The 18,115-nt window shown below is 42.8% G+C and overlaps 1 protein-coding gene across 2 annotated transcripts in view; it reads right to left on the bottom strand.

Moving 5' to 3' along the window:
- Positions 1-1,451: 1,451 nt before the first annotated feature.
- FBN1 (fibrillin 1) overlaps positions 1,452-18,115 on the bottom strand; it is a 264,999-nt gene continuing 248,335 nt past the window's right edge. For both annotated transcript variants that reach the window (XM_067471401.1, XM_067471402.1), the window contains 7 exons: positions 16,641-16,763; positions 15,819-15,935; positions 14,381-14,509; positions 13,013-13,132; positions 9,034-9,265; positions 6,712-6,895; positions 1,452-2,692 (listed from right to left, as the gene is read on the bottom strand). In XM_067471401.1, coding sequence (XP_067327502.1) covers positions 2,303-2,692; positions 6,712-6,895; positions 9,034-9,265; positions 13,013-13,132; positions 14,381-14,509; positions 15,819-15,935; positions 16,641-16,763 — 1,295 coding nt within the window. In that variant the 3' untranslated portion in view covers positions 1,452-2,302. The remainder of the gene's footprint in view (positions 2,693-6,711; positions 6,896-9,033; positions 9,266-13,012; positions 13,133-14,380; positions 14,510-15,818; positions 15,936-16,640; positions 16,764-18,115) is intronic.

Genomic DNA, 18,115 nt, shown 5'->3' with positions numbered 1-18,115 from the left:
GGAGTATAATGTCTAGATCCAGGGCAGTCATGCTACCCATGCTCTATTCTGCCTTGGTTAGAGCACATATGGAATATTGTGTCCAGTTCTGAGCACCACAATTGAAGAGAGGTGTTGACAAGTTGGAATGTGTCCAGAGGAGGGCGACTAAAATAATCAAGGGTCTGGAGAACAAGCCCTATGAGGAGCAGCTTAAAGAGTTGGGCATGTTTAGCCTGCAGAAGAGAAGGCTTAGAGGAGACATGATGAGGGCTATGTATCAAGATGAGAGACGAAGTCATAGGGAAGAGGGAGCAAGCTTGTTTTCTGCTGCCCTGGAGATTAGGTGTGGAAGAATGGCTTCAAACTACAAGAAAGGAGATTCCATCTGAACATTAGGAAGAACTTCCTGACTGTGAGAGCTGTTCAGCAGTGGAACTCTCTGCCCCGGAGTGTGGTGGAGGCTCCTTCTTTGGAGGCTTTGAAACAGAGGCTGGATGGCCATCTGTCGGGGGTACTTTGAATGCAATTTTCCTGCTTCTTGGCAGAAAGGGGTTGGACTGGATGGCCCATGAGGTCTCTTCCAACTCTATTATTCTATGATTCTAAGCAGCAATGATAAACTCTACAAGCTAACTGGCATCGTCGTTCCCCCCCCCCCCCGACCCGATGTGTGACGGGAAGTTGCTGATAAATGTGAGAGAAATATGGTTGAACACTGTGAAAGCCACCCGCTGCATGGCTACCAGCCTCTTCCCATTAGACTCAAATCAAGGAAACGCTTTGTGAGAACTACTATTCCTCTTGGTGTCTTCCCAGCAACAGCAAGGGTATCCAGCTAAACCAGGAAATCCCAACTGGATGGCCCCCCACAAGGGAGGGTCTTCCTCTGGGGGCAAACCAAGAATGGGCAACTTGGACGTCACTGAACAGACTCGGAAGCGGAGTGGGAAGATCAAAAGACAACGTGGCAAAATGGCACGACCTAAAAGAATCCCAAAACTTTTGTGACTGTGGAGCAGAACAGACAACTCCACATCTGTATGCTCTTCCACTGTTCCCTGCCTTGTGTACAGAGGAAAAATTGTTGGAGGCTACAGATAATGCTGTTGCTGTTGCCCGTTTTTGGTCAAAAGACATTTAGCCGCCTGCGCTCCTTCTATTTTTATCAGTTTTATACTAATTTATGCAATGCTTTGATACGAAATAATAAAAGTCAAGCAGCGTATGAAATATTGTTTTTCAGAGTTTTGGCAACGAACAAATCCATTCCATATTGGTGTATTTAAAAGGAAAAAGGAAGGTAGATAGGAAGGAAAGAAGGACAGGAATCCAGCCTGTGTCCAAACCCATACACAGTGTTAAGACTTTCGGGAACATTGCACATTTTGTTCCTGGACAAACCCGCAGGAAACCTCTTCCTGTATGAGTTTGGTACAATTCTGGCAAGAACATGAAGCCACAAAATGAACTAAAAAAGAACTGTTTTATTGTGACATCTGACATTGAATTCCTTTTGATGTGAATCACGGTAGGTACTCTTTGACATGTGTGTTACATTGCCAGGATGTAACTGCGGATTGCACTGCGTCATGCGACTTTTGAGAATGTTTAGTGATCCCCAGTGACCTCAGTGCGTTTGGATTGTCACAGACCTCTCATCACCAGTTTTGTGTATACAGTTAAGTAGTTGGTCTTATAAGCACCATTATAAACCCTCACAGGAAGGGTGTTATTACTCTAGTTTACAAATGCTTCATGGATAAAAAATAGCTTGGTTACAGTATACACACACTTAATTTACATGTACTGTATTATAGGTATAACTGAAATAAACTACTGAGCTAAACCTTGTTTGATTGATGTATTTAGACTGAATAATTGCAATTTCTTTGGCTTCTAAGTCGTGTATATATTACAGTGCATTTATAAAATCTAATTTGGACCTTTTCTAGCACCAAAGGGATATCGGAAACGGCTGGCCTCGTAAGTGTAGCTGAATTGATTTCGAAGAATCCATGGATGGAACGTGCGTCCTTGCTTCACTGCCGATTTGCCTCGTAACCAACTTCCAACAGCAGTCCGGATAGTCAAGATTCAAAGTAGCTACACTTACGAGAAGCCTGAGAAAAGTGGTTGTTGTGAGCTATTGTTTTCGTCCGGTACCTTGCTTGTGTGGAAATGGGAATGTTGCTCACGTGTCCGGATGTATTCACGGCGGACGACTGTACCTGTGCCGTAGAGAACCTTCCTGGGAAAGAAAACATTCAAGTCTTTGCCTAGCTATCTTTGGCTTTTCATCGTTTGCGCTCTGGTTGGCGAATTAATGCAGCAAAATCTCAATTCTCATTTTCAGGTTGTCTCCTAGCTCACCACTGAGGTAGTCTTTGTCGTGTTTGTCTTCAAGCTGGTTGAGTTCCTTCTTTTTATAAAGCGGGATGCTACTGATCTGTAATAAGTAGGCGCCAGGCACCGGCTTCTTCTTCGTGAGGTGAAGGAAGCTTATGCCTTCTTTCTGATTAATCCGAAAGAAACCGCCCTCGTTCCCGTGGTCTATTAAATATCGGTTGTGGTTGGTCAACGTCGTGAGCGCAGGGATCAGTTTCAAGATCTGGTCTTTGTTGTTAAGATCAGAAATGTTGAACGAGAGGGTGGCTGGCTTTTCAACATCCCAGCTGGCGAGGTTAACAGCCGCCTCTATCTCAGGCTGATCCTGCAAAAGAAAAGCATAATTTAGTCTCTCGCTTCTTGCTGTTTCAAGAACCCATATATCCACAATATTCCACAGAAGTATCCACAGAGTTTCTTCAATACCTAAAAAATACAAACATTGGTACAGTGTTCCCTCATGGTTCACTTTCCATGGACCCACTGTTTCGCAATTAGGGTTTAGAATTAAGTGCAGTGCTATAGCAGGCAACAACAATAATAGGTACAGGTCTATGGCTGTTCATTTCCGGGGCCTATTAGAGGAAGTGACCCGGGTAATTGGTAGGAAGAATAATAATAATTATTATTTAATGTATTGTCGAAGGCTTTCATGGCTGGAATCACTCAGTTCTTGTGGGTTTTTTCGGGCTATATGGCCATGTTCTAGAGGCATTTCTCCTGACGTTTCGCCTGCATCTATGGCAAGCATCCTCAGAGGTCTGCTGGAGCTGGGAAAAGAGGGGGGTGGGGGGGGGGGGAGGGAGGGAGCTTTTCCCAGCTCCAGCAGACCTCACCCTCTGAGGATGCTTGCCATAGATGCAGGCGAAACGTCAGGAGAAATGCCTCTAGAACATGGCCATATAGCCCGAAAAAACCCACAAGAACTGAATTATTATTTACTTTATTTGTATACCGCTGTTCTCAGCCCTTAGGCGACTCACAGCGGTTAACAACAAGAACAGCAAAAATTCAATGCTACAATAACACGGTATAAAAAACAGTTAACATCATAACACATTATACAATAATATACAGTTAAACAACAATAGCCATTCACTAGCGTCTCGTCACTGAAAAACATGATCCAGATCTGTCATCCATTGTTCCATTCCTATGTTCATTACACTCATTGCACTGACTATTCGAACGCCTGCTCAAACAACCAGGTTTTCACTTTTTTTGCGGAATACCATTAATGATGGAGCTAGTCTAATGTCCGTGGGAAGGGCGTTCCACAGCTGAGGGGCCACCACCGAGAAGGCCCTATCTCTCGTCCCCGCCAGCCGTGCCTGTGAGGCAGGTGGGATCGAGAGCAGGGCCTCCCCGGAAGATCTCAAAGTCCTGGTGGGTTCATAAGGCCATATTCAACAATGTCTGGGGCTGAGCTAGAACTAGTCATTTTCAAAGGCTTGTTGAAACCACCAGGTCTTCAAGCTCTTACGAAAGGATGGAAGGGATGGGGACTGTCTTATTTCCCTAGGAAGGCATTCCAGAGGTGGGGGGCCACCATCAAGAAGGCCCTCTCTCTCATCCCCACCAACCATGCTTGTGATGGTGGTGGAAGCGAAAGGAGGGTCTCCCCAGAAGATCTTAAAGTTTACGCCAGTTCATAGGAGATGCAATCGAGAAGATAGGCGGGGCCTATCCCATTTTTGAGTGTTGCTCTTTATTTACTGTCCTGATTCTAGAGTTTTTTTTAATACTGGTAGCCAGATTTTGTTCATTTTCATGGTTTCTTCCTTTCTGTTAAAATTGTCCACATGCAACACTAAAAAAACAGGATTTTTAGACAATAATCAATCAGGGCCAGCTAACACCTCCCAACAAAACTACAAGGCCATTCAATACTAATCAAGACGGCCAACTGCAACATCCACACCTACATCCAACAGACAAAGAGTTCTTTCTCCCACCCTGGACATTCCACAGATATATAATCCCCATTTTCAAATTTTCCAACAGACCTCACAACCTCTGGGAATGCTTCTGGAGCAGAGCCATACAGCCTAGAAAACTCACAGCAACCCAAAAATGGAAGCAATTGCATGTACTATCTGTTTGAGACTTGGCTTCCAGATAAAAAGAATTATCTGGGGGAAAGTGTTGCTTCTTTTAGAACAATCCAATTGTATGGCTCATGGCAAATTCTTGCTCTTAGAAAACTCAATAGCTTGACAGTGCTGTTTTAACCGCTAATTTCTGCTACAATGAACTTTTCTTCTTGCAAGGCTGGGTGGGCAATAAGCTCTAGTGCTGACATGACACAGGAAATGAGCACATAAGTGAAAACCTATGAAAGTTGACCCCTCGGAACAGTTGGCAACAACTTCAGAGGAACCCTGCTGATAAAGGCAGCTGCCACAGCATCTGAGCCTCATTTTCGCACACATACTTCCTCCAACTGTTTTGGAGAGCCACAGCTTAAAGGCATATTGGTTTCATGCAGCATAAGCTTTCACAAGCCGCAGCAAAATTCTCCAAGCGTCATGTATCAGAGGAAGTGGGCTTCTGCCTACAAATGGTCACACTCCAATAAGACGTTTTAAGTTGCACCTGTATAAACATGGATCTCGAGGTCATACGCACACCAGAATTGCATCATCTGAACTACATACTGTAGGGTAGTCCCCGTAGTCAAATACTTTAGCTCATTAGTAGGTGTGTCTGAAGCTTAGTAGGGATTTTTCCCCATGACAGGAGCAATTTAAGAAAGTGCAAGTCACTTCTGGTGTGAGAGAATTGGCCATTTGCAAAGATGTTGCCCAGGGAACACCCAGGTGTTTTGATGTTTTACCATCCTTGTGGGAGGCTTCTCTCATGTCCTCGCATGGGGAGCTAGAGCTGACAGAGGGAGCTCAACCCGCTCTCCCCAGATTCAAACCTCTGGCCTGTTGGTCTTCAGACCTGCTGTCATAAGGGTTTAACCCATTGTGCCATTGGGGGCTCAGTGTTAGTTGCCTCTGTGTTAGTTTCTCAGTATGAGAAAGGCCACAGTCTGAGAGAGGCCTCAGTGTGAAATAAACCTCAGTGTTAGTAGGCCTTAGTGTGAGGTAGGCCTTCGAATCTGGGTAAACCTCCCCAGATTTGAACGTCCAACCTGTCTGTCTTCAGTCCTGCCATCACAAGGGTTTATCCCAATGCGCCACTGGGGGCTCAGTATTAGTTGTCTCAGTGTTAGTTGCCCTCACTATGAGAAAGGCCCCAGTGTGAGATAAACCTGTGTTAGTAGGCCTCAGTATGAGGTAGGCCTCAGAGGTAGTAGGTCTCAGTATGTGAAAAGCTTCGGTGAGAGAAGCCTGAGGTTGAAGACCCTGTGTGTGAAGCTCCAGTGTGAAGGCTGCTGTATGTAAAAGCTACTGTGTGAAGCTTCTGTGTAAGTTCAGTGTGAGAGGAATCTCAGTGAGAGCGAAGTTGTTTATCTCCATGAGAAAGAAGCCCAGCGCGGAAGCAAAGAAGGAAGTATAAAGAATTGTATTTGTGTTATGGAAACCTTGTTCTTGTAAATAGTGCAACCATATGATTTTGCTATAAAGGAAAGCCTCCTAAGAAAGATATAACATTGGTCTGTGTGTTCGAACCTCCGGCCTCTCGGTCTTCAATCCTGCCGTCACAAGGGTTTAACCCATTGTGCCACTGGGGGCTCAGTGTTAGTTGCCTCAGTTGCCTCAGACTGTGGCCTCTCTCAGTATGAGAGAGGCCACAGTCTGAGGAAGGCCTCAGTGTGAAATAAACCTCAGTGTTAGTAGGCCTCAGTGTGAGGTAGGCCCCAGAGTTAGTAGGTCTCAGTATGTGAGAAGCTTCGGTGAGAGAAACCTGAGGTTGAAGACCCTGTGTGTGAAGCTCCAGTGTGAAGGCTGTTGTATGTAAAAGCTATTGTGTGAAGCTTCTGTGTAAGTTCAGTAGGGTTGGCATAAGCCAACTTGACAGCAGATCAACTCAAAATGGCAACCCTTCACCAGCTTCCCCCTCTTCCCAATATCTCCAGTAGTGGCCAAAAATATGGAGTAGGAGCATGGAAGCCCAAAACACAATGGCAGAACATCATTGTGTTCCACATTTCTCTATCACTGGAAGGACATAATGTGGAGCAGCCATTATGCAGAGTTGTATGAAGTTTTCAATGAACTTCTACTACAAAGTATGTATGTGATGTCACATGCCAAATAGGTAATAAGCATCTTAAACAGTAAAAAGAAGTGATAGTAAATGTATCTACCTCAGAGATAAAGAAGTGAAAGCACTAAGGCAGTAAGGAAATTACCAAATTTTCACTCATCCCAAGGAAATTAATTAGCAAGTTACCTCTGCATCAAGTCCATCTGTTTCATTTGCGCTTCGCCGTTTTCTTCCCCGCTTAGGATAGCCATTAATTTTACAGTCGTAACATCCTTCAGGAGAAAGTGAGTTCTCATCCGCTTCGCTACTGGCCGATAAGTCTTGGCCGTGGCCATGGCCTTTTCCCAGACCCAGGCCAGAAACACAATGCCTAAGGAGTGGCCAAGACAGAAGAATGTCAGCCAAAGCATTCTCAATTCCAACCCTAAAACATTAAGACCAGGTTCATTACAGTTCCTATTTAAATTTTGCAGCCACACAGGCTTTGCACTTAGGTCCATCAAACATTTGTATACAGGTTTATTCAGGAGCCATAGCTATCATGCTCCACACTGCTCTGACCCACCTGGAACAATGAGGGAACTATGTGAGGATGCTTTTTGCAGACTTTAGTTCAGCATTTAACACATTTATTTATTTACGACATTTCTATGCCGCCCTTCCAACCCGAAGGGGACTCAGAGCTGCTTACAAGATAGATATACATACAATATATTAAATTATTAGCACAGTACTATATCAGTATTATATATTACTATATTGTACTACACCATTATATTGCAATATTATTAGCAACATTACATGTAATATAAAATATATAATTATAATATCGTATTATTAGTATTAGTATTATATTGTATTAGGTAAAGGTAAAGGTTTTCCCCTGACATGAAGTCCAGTCGTGTCCGACTCTGGGCTATGGTGCTCAGCTCCATTTCTAAGCTGAAGAGCCAACGTTGTCCATAGACATCTCCAAGGTCATGTGGCTGGCATGACTGCATGGTGCGCCGTTACAATATAATATACCGTATTACATTATAATATTATAAATATTATATGTATATACAATACATTATATTTATATAAATAAAAATGTAATGTTTGTTTGTGGATTAACATAACTCAAAAACCATTGGACAAATTGACACCAAATTTGGACACAATACACCTATCAGGGCAAAGAGTAACCATCACTCATAAAAACACTGAAAAACACAGCGGAAGGGACATAAAAGCCAAAAAACCCACACTACAATGTATGCGCAAAACCACATATATACACACACATATACATACACAAAACACATATACACATATACACAGACTGGGCAACAGCAACATATGGCAGATGGCTAGTATCTATATAAATAAAACCTCTGGATGAATTGACACCAAATTTGGACACAAGACACTATCACGCCAACAAATGACCATCACTCATAAAAACACTGGAAAACACAGAAGAGACTTAAAAAGCCATTTTAAAAAAATACATTACAATGCATGCACAAAACCACACACATATATATATACGCAAACACACATATACACACACACAACGTATATAAATAAAAATGCAATGTTCGTTTGTGGGATTAACATAACGCAAAAACCACTGGATGAATTGACACAAAATTTGGACACAAGACCCCTATCAGGCCAACGAATTACCATCACTCATAAAAACACTGGAAAACACAGCAAAAGGGGCTTAAAAAGCCTATATATATATATATTACATTAGAACGCATGCACAAAACCATTATATACACACACACACACACACACACACACACACACACGTAAACACACATATACACACATACAAAACACATATACACAGCCTGGGCCACAGCAACGCGTGGCAGGGGGCGGCTACTTATATTATTAGTAAAGCACAGGAGACAAGATGGAATTGTCTTCAACCGTCTTCACTCTCTTCACCAATTCCTCCACATAGGGTGGTAGTGGAATTAGTGTGCATCTTAGAATCAATGAAATACAGTAATTTGAACCCACATACATACACCAATCCATGACTTCTTTACTAGAATCTGGGATTAGATTACTACTGATCTTAAAAGTAATTACCAAAGCTATCCTCAGGAAGCAGAGAAGAGGATATTCAAATATGCAGTAATTACCTTCATGCAAGTAACATTAAAAATGGTGACATCCCACTTTCTGGATGAGGATGCCAAGGATGAAGATGTCACCAACCTATTTCACCCTCCAATTCCAACCTGCTTTGTAATGCAGGAAACACATATAAAAAGGCAATTTCCATGGAAACTCTGGAGTTCAAGGTTATGTGTATGTGTGTGCGTATATATATATATGTGACATCTAAAGGGAATGCTTTCACTTTGAAACTGGAGGAACGCATGTTTCATATCAGGACTGGGATTGAGGTAAACACAAATTATTTTGCAGTTGCATATTCATCCTTAGTAGACCTTTTGCTTCTATGCTTAAATTCTATACATTTCAGTTTGGAAAACATCTTACCCTTGCCCTATTCGGAAATACCCCGGAGGGCATCCACAGACGTAACCGCCTTCGGTGTTTGAACAGCCGTAGCTGCATGGTGCTTGTGAAGAGCCACACTCGTTCACATCTTGGCACGCTCCACTGAACTGCTCATAATGGTATCCGGTCGGGCACATGCATTTGTAGCTTCCCAACGTATTGTGGCAAGATGCTCCGCCACAAATATGGCTACTGAGGCATTCGTTTTCATCTGGAACAGAAGCAAAACAGGGTTGACATTCACATTTATGGTCCTTTTACATTAGTTGGCATATCATATCTGGCAGAAGATGGCTTGAATCTCATTTCTAGTTCCACCCACAGAACAACCACTGATAAATCGTTGGTGGTGTTCAGAATGCTCTTTGATTATAGGCTTTCTATAGATCCCAGCAACTACAAATCCCAAATGGCAAAAATCAATTGCTGGGATTTATAGTTCACTGACAATCAAAGAGCATTCTGAATCCCACCAACAATAGAATTGGGCCAAACGATAGAATTGGGCCAAACTTCCCACACAGAACTCTCATGACCAAAAGAAAACATGTATTTTATCTCTCGGCGTCAAAAGAGAAGGCAACCACAGCATCTTCCTGTCATAGCTTGCATCCGACAACATGAACAGTGTGCCTATATGTGTGGCAACCCCTCTGACACCTCCTCACGACCCCACCCCCGGGGTACCGATCCCCAGGTTGAGAAACACTGCCTTGGAGGCATGTTAAGAAAAGGAAAATAATAATAGATGAGTTGCTTGTTTAAAATTATGTTGTAGAGGAAGAGAAGATTGAGGAATTTACAATAGACTTTCCATTCCTAAAGAAATATCTTCAACAGTATTTTCTGTTAATTATGGGGGTTCTGTGTGGGACACTTGGCCCAATTCTAATGTTGGTGAGGTTCAGAAGGCTCTTTGTAGGTGAACTACAAATCCCAGCAACTACAATTCCCAAATGTCAAGGTCTATTTCCCCCCAAATTCCACCAGTATTCACGTTTGGGCATATTGAGTATTCGTGCCAAGTTTGGTCCAGATCCATCGTTGCTTGAGTCCACAGTGCTCTCTGGATGTAGGTGAACTACAACTCCAAAACTCAAGGTCAATGCTCACCAAACCCTTCCAGTATTTTCTGTTGGCCGTGCAAGTTCTGTGTGCCAAGTTTGGTTCAAGTCAATCATTGGTGGAGTTCGGAATGCTCTTTGATTTTAGGTGAACTATAAATCCCAAGAACTACAACTCCCAAATGACAAAATCAATCCTCCCCCCAATCTCACCAGTATTCAAATGTGGGCGTATCGTGTATCGGTGCCAAATTTGGTCCAGCGAATGAAAATACATCTTGTACATCAAATTAATATTATGATTCACAACAGTAGCAAAATTACAGTTATGAAGAAGCAACGAAAATAATTTGATTGTTGGGGGTCACCATGACATGAGGAACTGTATTAAGGGGTCACGGCATTAGGAAGGTTGAGACCCTAACTTAAGGGTTCTATAGGGATCCAGACAAGCAAATATCTGGGATAAACAGATAATCTGGAATCAGATCCTGGGATATAGGGTGACTGTATCACCCTAGAACAGGCATGGGCAAACTTGGGCCCTCCAGGTGTTTTGGACTTCAACTCCCACAATTCCTAGCAGCCGGTAGGCTGCTAGGAATTGTGGGAGTTGAAGTCCAAAACACCTGGAGGGCCCAAGTTTGCCCATGCCTGCCCTAGATGCTCCGGATCAACTTGCAAAAGCAGAAGGATTGAGCCTTCGTCATCCTCAACTATTACAAAACCAGGCGAGCTTGAAAAGGGCAAATTAAAATCTTAATTAAGATCATATGTCCCCCTCCTAATCGGGCCTTTCCGAAATGAAAGCAACCTTTGAGTAATTGTCCAATTCCCTAGTCGGAGCCGAAACATCTACATTGCCAGTGGAGGATTGTGTATAAATGTCGGCAAAGTTTTCTTAACCGTAATGAAAGCCAGAGACCTCCCTTGGTGCAGCGCAATGATAACAGGGAAAGGCATTTTTATAGGCTTTGGAAAGCAAACGATGCCAAACACATGGTCCATTCTCACAGTTTGAGTCACTAGATGTATCTTCCCAGCAAAAAATAATAATAATAGCCCTGTGACTTGAATGGGCCAAATAAATTAGATTCTGGAAATGCCCCTAAATGGGTTTCCTAATGAGAAATGATATGAGAACATTTTTGCTGCATTGCAGCAATACAATGGAAATTAAAAAAAATAGTTTTCCATGATTGTGAGGACAAATAAAGACTAACCTATCCCATACTGTTGTCGAAGGCTTTCATGGCTGGAATCACTGAGTTGTCGTGAGTTTTCCGGGCTGTAAGGCTATGTTCCAGAAGCATTCCCTCCTGACGTTTTTCCCACATCTATGGCGGGCATCCTCAGAGGTCATGAAGCAACCTCTGAGGATGCTTGCCATGTTGTTGTTCATTCTTTCAGTCGTCTCCGACTCTTCGTGACCTCATGGACCAGCCCACGCCAGAGCTCCCTGTCAGCTGTCATCACCCCCAGCTCCTTCAAGGTCAGTCCAGTCGCTTCAAGGATGCCATCCATCCATCTTGCCCTTGGTCGGCCCCTCTTCCTTTTACCTTCCACTTTCCCCAGCATAATGCTTATTTAATAATTATTTTATAATGCTTGCTATAAATTTGGGTAAAAGGCAGGGGCGGCTCAACCCATTACGCAAAGTAAGCATTTGCAGTATAGTTGATTTTGCCCAGGGGCGCTCTTGAGGCCTTGACATATGTGAGTTGTAGTTACTGGGATGTATAGTTCACCTACAATCAAAGAGCATTCTGAACTCCACCAGTGATGGAATTGAACCAAATATGGCACACAGAACTCCCACGACAAACAGAAAATATATATCAGTGATTGGTTGGGGGGGGGGGGGGCAAAATACTGTTTGCTTACCGTTGAAAATTACCTAGGGCTGCCTCTGGTAAAACGTTATAGAATCATAGGATCATAGAGTTGGAAGAGACCTCATGGGCCATCCAGTCCAACCCCCTGCCAAGAAGCAAGAATATTGCATTCGAAGCACCACTGACAGATGGCCATCCAGATGGAGGCTCCTTCTTTGGAAGCTTTTAAACAGATGGCCATCCAGCCTCTGTTTAAAAACTTCCAAAGAAGGAGCCTCCACCACACTCCTGGGCAGAGAGTTCCACTGCTGAACAGCTCTCACAGTCAGGAAGTTCTTCCTAATGTTCAGATGGAATTTCCTTTCTTGTAATTTGAAGCCATTCTTTATGGCTTCATAGGCCAAAGCCAGCACTTTGAATTGTACCCGGTAGCAAACTGGCAGCCAGTGGAGCTGGTGTAACATGGGAGTTGTATACTCCCTGTTACAATAACTAGGAGTTGTATACTCCTAGTTATTAACCTGGCTGCCTCTCGTTGGACTATTTGAAGCTTCTGAGCAGTCTTCAAAGGCAACACCACATAGAGTGCGTTGCAGTAGTCTATCCTAGATGTAATGAGAGTGTGGGCCACCATGGCCAAGACTGACTTCCCAAGATACGGACGCAGCTGGCACACAAGTTTTAATTGTGCGAAAGCTCCCCTGGCCGTCGCGGCAACCTGGGATTCCAGGCTCAGTGCTGAATCTACGGGAACTCCCAAGCTGCGAACCTGTGCCTTCAAGGGGAGTGTGATCCCATTCAGCACAGGTTGTGACCCTATACCCTGTTCGGCCTTGCAACTGACCAGGAGGAACTCTGTCTTGTCTGGATTCAGCTTCAATTTGCTTGCCCTCATCCAGACCGCCATAGCGGTCAGGCACCTTCAATCCTCCTCCTCCTCCTCCTTCGTATTATTATTATTATTTTTGTTGTTGTTGTTGTTGTTATTATTATTATTATTATTATTATTATTACTATATACTGATTCTTATTTGCTCAAACAATGAGAAAGAGACTTGCCGACACACTGGTTCCACTGGTAGTGCTGGAGATATCCTTGTGGGCAACTGCACCTGTATCCTCCAATTATATTCTGGCAGCCGTGCTGGCATCGGTGGCTTCCTTCACACTCATCAACGTCTACAAAAGAAAATATTTTTTTGGAATCAAGTCTGTGGTCGCAAGGATAATCTGTCATATAATTAAGAGCCTGAATCTTCCATGAGTGTAAAGCATAGCATGAAAAGTACAACTGTCACTATGCATGTATACAATAAATTAGGATTGTCGAAGGCTTTCATGGCTGGAATCACTAGGTTCTTGTGGGTTTTTTCGGGCTATAGAGCCATGTTCTAGAGGCATTTCTCCTGACATTTCGCCTGCATCTATGGCAAGCATCTATGGCAAGCATCCAAGGTCTGACCTCACACCTCTGAGGATGCTTGCCATAGATGCAGGCGAAACGTCAGGAGAAATGCCTCTAGAACATGGCTCTATAGCCCGAAAAAACCCACAAGAACCTAAATTAGGATTGTTTAGACTCATATTTACAATTTTAATGTATGAGTGTGAAAGTTGCACAATGGGAAACAAAGGTAATAAGAAGGGAGTCAACCCATTTATAATGCGATGCTGGAGAAGAGTATCTATGGATACTATTTTCTAAAAAATATCATGTCAGAAGCAACTTGAGAAACTGCAAGTCGCTTCTGGTGAGAGAGAATTGGCCATTTGCAGAGACGTTGCCCAGGAGACGCACAGATGTGTTACCATCCTGTGGGAGGCTTCTCTCATGTCCCCACATGGGAAGCTGTAGCTGACAGATGGGAGTTCACCCCGTCTCACAGATTCGAACTGCCGACTTTCAGGTCAGCAGTTCAGTCGGCATAAGTGTTTAACCCATTGCATCTCCATGGACTGCTCATGGATACCATGAATGGCGAAAAAGACAAATAAATGGGCCCTAGAGAAAATCAAGCTTGAACAATTACTAGAAGCCAAGATGACTAAACTGAGGCACAAATTACAAATTGTGACTTGCCTGGAAACTTTGGTGTGGATGTGTATGCACATAAAACTTGTTATTTTAGCATACTTTCAAGTTTTGGAGGTTGGCAATGGTGGGTTCATTTTTCCTTAAGTGCAATCGTCCATAAACTATCAAATCCATTTAATATCCTCCAGTGATTAGAAATCGTTATATTAGATTTTAAGCTGAGAGGTTTTGTTCATAACAATAGATAGATTTGCCAGTAAGTGATAGTAAGATTATATTCGTAACTGGAGGTGACAGAGGCTGAACTAGTGTCTACCTAGAAAGGATGCATACATCACATGATAATAACATGTAAAATAACATCAAGTTATGTGTGTGTCCAGCAAATGCACCTTCACAACTGGCACCGGACTGGTCAAGGGAAAAGCCACGCTGACATTCACAAGTGAAGCTTCCAGGGGTGTTCTGGCAAATGCCCTTAGATCCACAAAGATTGACGTCCCCGGCACATTCGTTGTTATCTGAAAGGAATGCAGACAAGAAGTCAGCTGGTCTGATCAGTTGTATTCATTTTAATAAAGATGACGACAACAGAACTTCTGTAATGGAAAGCTCCTATGCTTTGCTTTAGACTGTCAGGTCGATTATGCTGTGATAGAAAGAAATGCATTATATGTAATGCCAGTTTGTGAAAAATACAGTTCTAATGGACATGTGGTCACAGCACATTCCACTGAAGGGTTAAGCAAGTGGAGATGTGGACCTAGTGGGACAGCTGAGTCATGACCATGTGACAGGCATGACAAGAATCGCATCATTTCCTGTGGTCCTTGATCCTCTTGCCCTGATGTTCCTCTTGCCATGCTGATCTCTTGCCATGTGGTGCTCTTGCCATCATCGATGATGCTCACTTGCCATGTGGATCTCTCACCATGATCCTTTGCCACAGTTTTTTTTGTGTTGTTGTGAGTATATCTCCATATATACTGATAGCAGAACTCATGTAAATAGCTGTATACAGCAACAAGTGACGAATAAAGCCCCCAAAGGAGTTTGGATGAAAGCCAGAGCTCAAGTGCCTTATTAAAGCAGTGAGCGGCAAACGAGATCAGAGGTTCCCTGTTAACTATAGATGAAGACTCTTCAGTGTTTTGGTTCGATTTAACTGCTTGCCTTGAGAGACATTTCATTCCATGTGCAACTCCGTGAGGATGTGGAAAGAAGGGAATAATTCACATACCTACCCAGCGGGTGTTTTGTTTATTTATTTAACCCTGCACCATCATAGACTGACTTAGGTTTCCAATCTAGTTGTCTGGCATGTCAGCAACTATAAGATCTATCAACCGAACGGTTGCAAGTTCAAAGCCCCGGGTCAGTGTGAGCATCCGACCATCAGCCCTGCTCACTATTTACCTAAGCAGTTCGAAAACAGCTTTAGCTGTAATTAAAGAAATTAGGTACCGCTAAAGCGAGGAAGGTGTTTTACAATGCCAGAAAGAAAAAGATCAGAAAATGCTGGAATGAGGAAGTCCTGACTGCTCTTCATCATAGAGGATGGAGCGACAGCACCCCCTGTGGACTCGAGCCCAACCGTCCATGGCATCGAAACAACACTTCCTTCTGTTCTGACTGTGTACCGTCTATAGACTCTATACTAATGGCATTGAATGTTTGCAGTGTATGTGTAATTGTGATCCACCCTGAGTCCCCTTTGGGGTGAGAAGGGCAGAATATAAATAAAGTATTATTATTATTATTATTATTATTATTATTATTTACTTCAATATGCAGGGTAGTAGCCAAAATCTCAGTTTGCTATTTACTTACCAATACATGCTGAATGGTGTTGAGTAAATCCAGGTGGACATTTGCAAGTAAAGCCCCCAATGGTGTTGACACACAGGAACTGGCAGTTGTGTTGCTTGGTTGCACATTCGTCCAGATCTGAGAAGGAAACAACCAACTTTCAATTTTGCTCATCACAAAGCCAAAGTGAATAGGATTTACTATAAGAAATAAACATATCCAGTCAAGAGACAACACACTTCTTATTCTTCCAAGCAAAGTAGAGCCTTGTGGCATCCAAATTAAAATGGCACACAAGTAGATGGAGTGTATTGTAGACCATCTTAGCTTATACCGTAATTAACCCACTAGTCTTTCAGTCACATGATAGTTGCTTTGAAAGCCAACATAACTAAACTGAAGTAGTACTCTTCTTGTCAGAAGTTTTAACATTCAAGATTGCAGCACATTATTTTTAACATGTGCCCAAGCATTAAAACGATACTATATCAATTCCAAAGTTTGTTTGTTTGGTTGCATACCGCAATTCTGGACCGTGCTCTGACTTACACAAAGCACGGCTTGGCTTTCCGCTGTTCTGGGTTTTTTTTTACAAGTGATGGTCACTCATTAGTCTGTTTGGGGTATAGTGTCCAAATTTCGTGTCAATTCGTCCAGTGCTTTTTGAGTTATGTTAATCCCACAAACGAACATTACATTTTTATTTATATAGATAACTGTATTCTCAATTTGCTTCTGACACGATAAAAAAAGAAAACCCCAAAGTGAGGGAAACGAGTTTGATTTCCATACCATATGAAGCTACCCATCATTCCCAGACGCTTCAACTCCGGGTTCTCTTACCTTTGCAGGTTCTCCCATCTTCTTGCAAAATGTAGCCTTTGGGGCACGAGCATTGATAACTCCCCTCCGTATTTTTGCAGATAAAATTGCATGGCTTGGGAGACTGGTTGCATTCATTGAGATCTGCAGCAACACCAAACCAAAAGGGACAATTTTAACAGGCATCACTAAAGGTTTTGAAATAAGAATTGTAGAATGGATATAGTAACAGCGATGAAATGGGTACTTTGAACACTAAAAAAAAACACTTCGTAACACTTCATAAACAGGGTAAAAAGCATCAATAAAATAATCCAATAGTTAAAATGTATCAGAAAGACAGTCGAATAAGCACTTCTTAATCCAGCAAGGAAGAGAGTTGTGTACAAACAAAGCAGCGCAATATTTGCAATGGGACAAATTATGTTTGATTTGCATTTTAGTTTGAATTGATCTAATGCACACTTCTTGAGCCAACACAAGCCAGCAATGCCATGTGGCAGCTAAAAAAAGCCAATGGGATTTTGGCCTGCATCAATAGGAGTCTAGTGTCTAGATCCAGGGATGTCATGCTCCCCATGCTCTATTCCGCCTTGGTTAGACCACTTTACCTGGAATATTGTGTCCAATTCTGGGCACCACAATTGAAGGGAGATGTTGACAAGCTGGAATGTGTCCAGAGGAGGGCGACTTAAAGAATGAAGGGTCTGGAGAACAAGCCCTATGAGGAGCGGCTTAAAGAGCTGGGCATGTTTAGCCTGCAGGAAAGATGGCTAAGAGGAGCCATGATGAGGGGCATGGATAAATAAATGAGGGGAAGTCATAGGAAGCAGGGAGCAAGCTTATTTTCTGCTGCCCTGGAGACTAGGACGTGGAACAATGGCTTCAAACTACAAGAAAGGAGATTCCACCTGAACATGACTGTGAGAGCCGTTCAGTAGTGGAACTCTCTGCCCTGGAGTGTGGTGGAGGCTCCTTCTTTGGTGGCTTTGTAACAGAGGCTGGATGGACACCTGCCGGGGGTGCTTTGAATGCAAGTGTGTATGTTTTGCATGTTTTGCATGTTTTGATATGGTCAAAGTTGACTAATCAATAAAGAATTGTTGTCTTTGAATGCAATTTTCTTGTTTCTGGGCAGAATGAGGTTGGACTGGATGTGATTATTTGATTCTTAAACTGATATCCGAACTACATTATAATTATTATTTCTTTTTAACACCTTGCAATTGAAAGAAATATACATTGCAAAAAAGGTGATAGAAAAACATGTACATTGGGGGGAAATTCCAAGCAAAAGTTTCATTCGGTTGTTGCAGTTTTTTCAGGTTATATGGCCATTTTCTAGAAGCATTCTCTCCTGACATTTCGCCTGCATCTATGGCAAGCATTCTCAGAGGTTGTGAGGACATCAGGAGAGAATGGGTTGTTGTAGGTTTTTTCGGGCTATATGGCCATGGTCTAGAGGCATTCTCTCCTGACGTTTCGCCTGCATCTAT

Source organism: Anolis sagrei, chromosome 9 (assembly GCF_037176765.1).
Source record: "Anolis sagrei isolate rAnoSag1 chromosome 9, rAnoSag1.mat, whole genome shotgun sequence".
NCBI classification, from domain to species: domain Eukaryota; kingdom Metazoa; phylum Chordata; class Lepidosauria; order Squamata; family Dactyloidae; genus Anolis; species Anolis sagrei.
The sequence above is the reverse complement of the archived record's forward strand: the minus strand, read 5'-3'. Positions and strand labels throughout refer to the sequence as shown.